Raw genomic sequence first — 9,371 nt, forward strand, 5'->3', positions numbered from 1 at the left:
TCGGCGGCTTGGGTATTCACAACCTGGAAATCCTTGGTTGGGCTCTTAATGTGAGATGGCTCTGGCTCAGAAAAACACAGGTAGAGAGACCATGGACTGAGTTTGACATAAAAGTTCATCCAAATGTTGAAGCTCTCTTTCGGGCCTCAGTTCACTCTTCTGTGGGGGATGGTGCCACAACCCTCTTTTGGATGGATAGATGGATTCAAGGACAATCCATTGCATTTTTTGCCCCTTACCTATTCAGTCGTATTCCAAGTAGGGTCAGGACAGGACGTACGGTGCAGGAGGCTCTTGCTGATAATAGTTGGATTCAGGATATCTCTGGGGGTCTGACTGCTGTTGTCATCAGGGAGTTCCTTCTGGTTTGGGATCTAATTCAGGATATTCATTTACAGACAGGAGTTCCTGATGTCCACATTTGGGTGCCTTCCGCTTCTGGCCTTTATTCCTCTAAGACGGCTTATAACAGCTTTTGGAACGGTACAACATCCTTTGAGCCTGCTAAAAGAATTTGGAAGAGTTGGGCTCCTCCCAAATGTAAATTCTTCATTTGGCTAGCCTCTCTCAACCGGTGTTGGACGGCTGACAGATTGGCCCGGCGAGGTATGGATCATCATGACATTTGCCTCTTTTGCGATCAACATGAATAAACAGTCCAGCATATTTTGCTCTCTTGTGTGTTCTCTAGAAACATTTGGTGGCAGGTGTGGTGTAAAGTGGGGATGCAACATCTGGCACCTGGGCCTGAGGACATGATTTTCCAAGATTGGTGGAGCAATGCTGAAGGCCAGGTTCCTAAAGAGAAGAGAAAAGGTTTTAACACGTTGGTAATCCTTGTGGCTTGGTGGCTGTGGAAACATCGAAACACTTGTGTCTTCGAGGGAGCTTCCCCGAGCACTAGAGATATCCTGCAGCACATCCATGAGGATGCTACGCTGTGGGGTATGGCCGGGGCTAAAGGGCTTAAGGGCTTATGGCCTTAAGTCTAGGAGGGCCTGCTGTTGTGTCATAGATAAGGGATGAGTGTGTTTCTGTATTTGTGTTTTCGACCTCCGTAAGGAGTCGTCTGTATCCTGGTCTGTTCTCAGACCTTTCTCTTTCTTAATATAACTTACACGCAGCTCTCCTGCGTGTTTCGAGAAAAAAAAATTATACACGTAAAACAATAGAAAAATGAAACCGGTTACGATCTCTACAATCTGATAGATCCAGTTCTAAACTTGTCGCGTAGGCAAAATCGGCAACTGACTCAGTTATGGTCTCCACGATATAATGGATTTAGTTCCTAACTTATTGTGCAAGACAAAATTCAGATTTATTCTAGAAATTATTGTTAAGTAAATCGACCAAGCCTAATGAACTCCAACATTTGTAAAGCAGTATTATGTGAACTCTGAGCTATGCTATTTCCAGGGAGGTATTAAGACGGCTCCTTCTGTGATATCGTTGTGCAGGTACATCAAAATGACCAGATTGTGCGATGAAAATTTCAGAGACAAATTCTACATATTTAACACATACTTCTATGGAAAGCTTGAGGAAGCATTGCGTCGGCCGGTACGCATCTTTTATGTCATGAAGTCGTACTTCTCTTACCAAATGTCATGCATTATGTTTGTTTTTGCTTAAAATTGGGATAATTACACTATTTTGGGTACGCATAATACATGCATGAACGTCTTCAAATTGGTTTACATCATTTTTTTTGCAAACTGTGTCAAGAGAGCTGCTCATCCCCTTGTTAAGAAGGAATGAATCACTAGTACCAAACCAAATGCAAAGAAGGAAAAACGGACACCGACACACTCTAACGTCTTGTTTGGTTCCATTAGTTCTATGACTAAAATTTAGTCTCTATTATGTTTGGTTTCAGTGACTAAATAAATTCTAAACACATTAAAGGTCCGTTTGGTTCTTTTAGTCTAGGGACTAAAGTTTAGCAAGGAGACTAAAGTTTAGTCCCTACTCTATTTGGTTCTATGGACTAAAAGTATTCAAAACGCGTTAATTAGTGCAACTGAAATAAAGGAGGGGCAAACAGTGGAATTTGCCTGGTTTAGTCTCTTTTATTCACCCCTTGAGGGACTAAAGACTAAAACGGTTTAGTCTCTATTTTAGTCCTACCATTTGGCAATTTAGGGACTAAATGTGACTAAAATAGAGTGACTAATCTTTAGTCCCTCAAACCAAATGGGGCCTGAATGTATGTTTGGTTACTTTAGTCGAGTGAATAAAGTTTGGTTAGGGGACTAAAGTTTAGTCTCTATCCTGTCTGATTATATGAACTAAAAGTATTTAGAGCACATTAAATAATTCATAAGAAGAACAAAATATCCCTTAGCATTCTTCTGTAATTAGTGCAACTAAAATAAATGAGAGATAAAAAGTGAAATTAATATGGTTTAGTTCCTTTTAGCCCCCGTTTGATTTGGAGTGACTAAAGTTTAGTCACTTTTAGTCCATAAAGAAGCAAATATGGTGACTAAAGTGGGGTGACTAAACTTTAGTTCTTTAGTCACCAAGGGTTTAATGACTAAAATATGATTTTTACCTCATTTGTTCTTTCCACTTTCTTCTTGCAGCAAACATCCACTAATTAATAGGGGTAATATAGTAATTATTCACAGCAATTAATGCTCTTTAGTCCGGTTTAGTCACCGGAACCAAAGGGGGTGCTTTAACGACTAAACTTTAGTCACTAAAGTTTAATCTAGTGACTAAAGGAACCAAACAGGGCCTTAGTCACACCTTGAGGGACTAGAGACTAAAATAGTTTAGTCCCTATTTTAGTCCCACCGTTCGACAATTTAGAGACTAAATAAGACTAAAATAAAGTGACTAATCTTTAGTCCCTGGTTTTTAGGCCCTGTTTGGTTCAGGGTGACTAAAGTTTAGTTAGTCACTAAAGAGCCAAAAAGGGTTACTAAAGTTTAGTCCTCTAGTCACAAAGGGGTGACTAAAGGGACTAAAAGTGGATTTTTACCACTTTTACCCTCTCCCTCATTAATACCCTCCACGCCCACCTGCCTTTTTTGCTTCAGGCAGCATGCTCTTGCTGGTAGTAAATAAGGGTAATGCGGTTCTTTTGTGCAGTAATTAATGTTCTTTAGTCAAGTTTAGTCACCTAAACCAAACAGGGTATTTTAGTGACTAAACTTTAGTCAGTTGACTCAAGGAACCAAACGGGGCCTTAGTCCCGTTTAGTCCCTATTTTACTAAACTGAAGGACTAAAGTAGGGACTAATAAGCTTTAGTCTCTATTCCCTTATATGGGTGCTAAAAGAGACTAAAGGGTAACATTTACTCCAATTGGTCTTGCCTACAAAATTGGTGTCATACACAGAAAACAAAAAAAGAGGTATTTCGGTCTTTATGTGTTGCATGTAATGTATTTAAAATATGTTTAGTTGTGACACCCGTTCAATCCTGGACCGACATTACTTACTCCTGTCTACTCTCTAGGATCATATCATCCCCACAGACCAAACCGGTACTCACTCCTGTCAACTCTTTAGGATCATATATCGTCCCCACGGACCAACACGGGTCTTTTGTGCGCACTTTATCCTCACTCATGCGCACCCGAGAAAACTTCCCGATCGGTCACCTATTCCAAATTGCTCCAAGCCAAGCACACTTAACTTGGAGGTTCTTTCGAGATAGGCTTCCGAAAAAGAAGATGCACCTTGTTGGTATGATTACTCTATTAATCCTATTAAGCCTTGGGCCAGGATATCACCATCACAGGGGCCAGGATATCACAATCCACCCCCTTAGAAGACCGACGTCCTCGTCGGTCAACCCCAATCCAGAAACCTCCCCTCTTAGCCATGTCTATGTGTCTAGTGTCGTCATATGCCATGCCATGTGACCACTCTGGGCCCACATGCGCCATGCGCCATATACGCGAACCCCTAACACACACGCCCGTGAAACCACGAGGGTCGACTCTGATACCACTTGTAACACCCCGTCCACTCATAGACCGGCGGTGCTTACTCCTATCAGCTCTCTAGGATCATATATCGTCCTCACAGACCAACACGGGTCTTTTGTGTGCACTTTATCCTCACTCATGCGCACCCGAGAAAACTTCCCGGTCGGTCACCCATCCCAAATTACTCCAAACCAAGCATACTTAGCTTGGAGGTTCTTTCGAGATAGGCTTCCGAAAAAGAAGATGCACCTTGTTGGTATGGTTACTCTATTAATTTTATTAAGCCTTGGGTCATGATATCACCATCCTAAGTACCAATATATCACATTAGTCCCTACAACCAAACAGGATAAGGACTAAAGTTTAGTCCTAAATTTTAGTCCTAGGACCAATGGAACCAAACGGGGCCGACCCTCTCCATTTTGTCGATGTACCGTACAGATTCTCTATGTGGAGGACTAGAGACTAAAGCCAATTAGTCTTTACTTCAGTTCTTCTGTTTGGTAAAAAGAGACTAAAACTAGATACTAAAGATTATCCATGTAACCAAACGTGGCCTAACTCAAATAGTTAAGGGGTAGTTAAACGTGCATATGCGACATGTCCGAGAGAGACACTATCCAAACAAAAGAGATCTTAGCACGGTACAGCTCAAAATGGAACAGACTGAACTTTGGTTGTGTTTGGTTCGTCAAAATGTAACGTAAATGGATTACATAGGGAAATGGATGCCGATACTTCTGTTTGGTTAAACTATTTCTAGTAATACTAGGTACTACTATTTAATCCAATTATAACTAGTGTTGAGCTTCATTTTGAGCGGGCGGACGGTCCGGCCCTGAGGCCGGACGGTCCGCGGTCCGGACAGTCCGCGCCTGTGGGCCGGACGGTTCGCGCATGCACAGAGCAGTTTAGGGTTCCGAGTTTTGTTCTATGTTTGTTGGCTAGATTTGCGGAATTAGCTCGGAATCCAGTCGTGTAAAGGGTCCAGCCCCCCTCCTCTATAAAAAGAGAGGTCTACGGCCGATTTGTAATCATCAATCGAATCAATACAACTTCTATTTCGCATTTTATCCTAGGAGTAGTTCTATTCTAGTTTAGGTTTAGCCTCTCGATCCCCAAATTCTTCGCCTCTCTTCGACTCTACGCCGATTAAAGGAGTCTAGGTCGGTCGACCCGAGCCTAGACAACTCCTAGGATCTCTCCTCCCCGACGGGGTCCCTCCCGGGAGCGAGATCCAGGCGCCGCCGGCGATCTTCCGCCGCCCCTGCGCACACGCGGACCGTCCGGCCCTAAGGCGCGGACCGTCCGGCCGTCAGGCAGGGAACCCGAACTCCTGCACCAGGTTGCGGACCGTCCGACCCTGTGCCGCGGACCGTCCGCGTCTGACCAGAGAGCACCGCCGCCTCACGCCAGGTCGCGGACCGTCCGCGCCTGACCAGAGAGCACCGCCGCCGGTTCTTCTTGAGTATTTGGCGCTCCGAAAAAGCGTCAACAACTAGTAACCATTAACGCCGGTAAGAGATCATATTACCATTCCCTTAACAACGTCTAAACCAAACAACACCCTTCTTTTTAGTTCACTGCATCCACTCATCATGCTTCCAGACATTCAGGATATACAATTCATGTTTAAGAAGGCAACTAATTAAACACACCCATGAGTTTTATTCAACCGCATTTCAGTCCTTCACAGAATTTGATCATCTTATCTTCCGTTGCAACTTGTTGTTTGTTCATCATCTTTTTTATTGCCTTAAACATGTTATATCTTATATGATGACAATATTTACTTTCTCCGTTGGATTTTGTTCTAGCGTGACTTCCCAAAGTTGAGAAGGTGGTCGAAAGGTGTCAATATATTCAATAACGCATACATCATCTTGCCGATCCATGGGAAGTAAGTTGGTACTGGATGAGACATTTACACTGTGATTAGCTTGTTGGCAAGTCTCATGGTTCATGTTATCATGTGGATCCATATTAAACTCTATCAGATCAGAAATGTGGCCAGAGGTTCCTAATGTTCTCCTGATCCCTGCATTGCTGTTAAACCTTTTTTTATCACCTGAAATGATGCCTTTTAGCACATGATGAATGCGTTTTGAGACCTATACAATCAAGTTTCTCATGCTGTACCTTTGTATATAGCATATTTTATGGAGACCTTCCTGCTTGCAATTAATTTATTTGTAAACCAGGGAGCACTGGAGCTTGGTAATCATTTGCCTTCCTCCAAAAGAGAGGACTTCTTCAGAACCGATCATTATACTTCATCTGGACTCCTTAGGCATGCATCCCAGCACTAAGATCTTGAACACGGTTGGGAGGCAAGTGACAATCTCAGCTACAGTTATCCAGCTAGATTTTAGCTATATTTTTTTTTCACTCTTGCTACTCAAAAACAAGAATTTCTAAAAATATGGCAGGATTGCTTGCTGCTGATGAGCTTTAGCGTAGGTGACCTACTGTACGTACTCTGCACAACACTACAGCATCAGCTATACATGTTGCAGGTACCTTGAAAAGGAGTGGCGCTTCTTATCCGTTGCATGGCCGTGTCTTCTGAATGATATACGCAAGGAAGCTGTCCAGGTACATACATACATACAGTTTAACAGTGCTGCAAAGTGACATTACAAATTGCTTCAAGTTCCTCTTGGTATATAGGTTTTCCAGATGTCGTTTGCCTTAAATATCTGCTGAAATTAATTGCGATTACTAGATTGCTACAGTTCACTCGTAAATCAATATATATAACATGGGTTTCAACAACTGCTAGGTTCCGCAGCAGAACAATGCGTACGACTGCGGTATCTTCATGCTGTATTACATTGAACAGTTTATAAAGAAGGCACCGGCAAGGTTCACCACCGATAAACTTGGCATGGTTAGTCTGGCTGCTGCCACCTGCTTTCTCTACTTGTTCATTTCTTGCCATGCATGCTGTTTCTTTGAGCTTTCAAGAAGTACTGCGTCTGAGATGTTTGACACCGGCCGGACTTGTGTGTTTCACAGTTTAATCGCAGTTGGTTCAAGCCTGAAGAAGCATCCGGTCTAAGGCAGAGAATAAGAGAGCTACTGCTGCAAGAGTTTGGAAGTGCCAGGCCGGATGAAGCTGCATCAGAGGCAGATGTTGCTGCTAAGAGAAAAGAAGGCATCAGTGCTGCAGAGTGGAACGAGGAGGAGGCAGGCCGTGTCGTATCAGAATCAGACTCATGTTCATACGGCGCCGGAGACGAAAAAGGTACAGTAAAGGCAGATTCTGGCAGCGCAGAAGCTGAGAAAGAAGGTGGGCTGGTTGTGACTGCATCATCGCAGAAAAGATCGAAGGGGACGGCGGAGGAGGAGGAGGAGGTCCGTGGTAGTAGCATGCCAGTCCCGGATGCAGTTTGTGAGATCACTGGGACCAAGGTGTGGATCAAGAGGGTCTACAGACGAACAGGGTGGCCACCTGGAAATTGGTGCTGGAGCAGTGGCGGATCCAGCAGGGATGCACGCAGGGCGTTCATAGAACAATTCTCTCGAAAGTAGTTAGAACTAAGAGCACAGATGTTGGTTTGCTATCCTGAGGCGCCTGTTGTTGACACTGGCTAGACGATGCTTCCAGGTCGGTCGGGCACCTGCAGTTGTCATCAACCTCTCGATAAACCGATAACTTTAGCAAGTGCTGCATATACTCCTGCAAGTGCTGCATTTTGTTTTTTATAATGGAAACAAGAGTTCCAGCTTTTCGCACATTGTCATTACATATCAATTATTGATTCAATTGACAGTTCTTTGAAAAATGAAACTAACTCAACGAAACCAAATAACATGGCTATGAAAAACACTAGGCACACTAAAGTCTTGTATTTAATCGTCATCCATGAATCACAAAGATTTCTATCGCCACCACTTCTAAAGCTTAAGACACATCGAGAATTGTCGGGGACCATAATTAGGGGTACCCTCAAGACTCCTAAATCTCAGCTGGTAACCCCCATCAGCACAAAGCTGCAAAGGCCTGATGGGTGCGACTAAGTCAAGGATCGGTCCATTCGAGGGACGCGATCACGCCTCGCCCGAGCCCAGCCTCGGGCAAGGGCAGCCGACCCCGGAGGATCTACGTCTCGCTCGAGGCCCCCCTCCAGCAACGGACACACCTTCGGCTCGCCCGAGGCCCAGTCTTCACCAAGAAGCAACCTAGGCCAAATCGCCACGCCAACCGACCAAATCGCAGGGGCATTTAATGCAAAGGTGGCCTGACACTTTTATCCTGACGCACGCCCTCCAGTCGACAGAGCCGAAGTGACCGCAGTCACTTCGCCGCTCCACTGACCGGTCTGACAAGAGGACAGCGCCGCCTGCGCCGCACCGACTGCTGAGCCACTCGACAGAGTGAGGCTGACAGCAGCCAAGTCCGGCCCTAGGCGCCATGGGAAACTCCGCTTCGCCCGACCCCAGGGCTCGGACTCAGGCTCAGCCCCGGAAGACGACGAACTCCGCTTCGCCCGACCCCAGGGTTCGGACTCGGGCTCAGCCCCGGAAGACGACGAACTCCGCTCCGCCCGACCCCAGGGCTTGGACTCGGGCTCAGCCCCGGAAGACGACGAACTCCGCTCCGCCCGACCACAGGGCTCGGACTCGGGCTCAGCCCCGGAAGACGACGAACTCCGCTCCGCCCGACTCCAGGGCTCGGACTCGGGCTCAGCCCCGGAAGACGACGAACTCCGCTTCGCCCGACCCCAGGGCTCGGACTCGGACTCAGCCCCGAAGGACGACGAACTCCGCTTCGCCCGACCTCAGGGCTCGGACTCAGCCCTAGCATCAGCCGACGGTCTCCGCCTCGTCCGACCCGGGGGCTCGGACTCGACCTCGACTTTGGAAGACAGACTCGACCTCGACCTCGGAGGAGCCTCCACCTCGCCCAAACTAGAGCATGGACCGACCACGTCAACAGGAGGCGCCATCATTACCCTGCCCCAAGATGACTCAGGCTACGAGGAACAAGACCGGCGTCCCATCTGGCTCGCTCCGCCAGACAAGTAATGATGGCGCCCCGCACGCTCTATGACGATGGCGGCTCTCAGCCCCCTTACGGAAGCAAGAGGACGTCAGCAAGGACTCGACAGCCCCGACAGCTGTCCTTCCGCTGGGCTCCAGCGCTCCTCCGACGGCCACAACACCACACGAACCGGGTGCCAAAACGTCTCCGGCTGCCACGATGGCATGTACTCAGGGCGCTAGCTCTCCTCCGCTAGACACGTTAGCACACTGCTACAACCCTCATTGTACACCTGGATCCTCTCCTTGCGCCTATAAAAGGAAGGACCAGGGCCCTCTTACAGAGGGTTGGCTGCGCGGGGAAGGACGGGACGACGCTCGCATGAGGCCGCTCGCTCCCTCCCGCGTGGACGCTTGTAACCCCCTACTGCAAGCGCACCCGACC

At 46.8% G+C, this 9,371-nt stretch overlaps 1 protein-coding gene across 2 annotated transcripts in view; it reads left to right on the forward strand.

Annotated features, from left to right (window-relative positions):
* The window catches only part of LOC100382789 (uncharacterized), a 49,786-nt gene extending 42,108 nt beyond the window's left edge, over window positions 1-7,678 (forward strand). The window contains exons 9-14 of one of the 2 annotated variants that reach the window (XM_008646002.4): window positions 1,458-1,560; window positions 5,758-5,840; window positions 6,142-6,270; window positions 6,457-6,535; window positions 6,723-6,830; window positions 6,959-7,678. In XM_008646002.4, the coding sequence (XP_008644224.1) occupies window positions 1,458-1,560; window positions 5,758-5,840; window positions 6,142-6,270; window positions 6,457-6,535; window positions 6,723-6,830; window positions 6,959-7,474 (1,018 nt within the window). In that variant the 3' untranslated portion in view covers window positions 7,475-7,678. The remainder of the gene's footprint in view (window positions 1-1,457; window positions 1,561-5,757; window positions 5,841-6,141; window positions 6,271-6,456; window positions 6,536-6,722; window positions 6,831-6,958) is intronic. The other variant, NM_001175493.1, reaches the window with a different exon arrangement.
* The last annotated feature ends 1,693 nt before the right edge of the window (window positions 7,679-9,371 follow it).

The sequence above is a fragment of the Zea mays genome, chromosome 1 (assembly GCF_902167145.1).
Source record: "Zea mays cultivar B73 chromosome 1, Zm-B73-REFERENCE-NAM-5.0, whole genome shotgun sequence".
Taxonomy (NCBI): Eukaryota; Viridiplantae; Streptophyta; class Magnoliopsida; order Poales; family Poaceae; genus Zea; species Zea mays.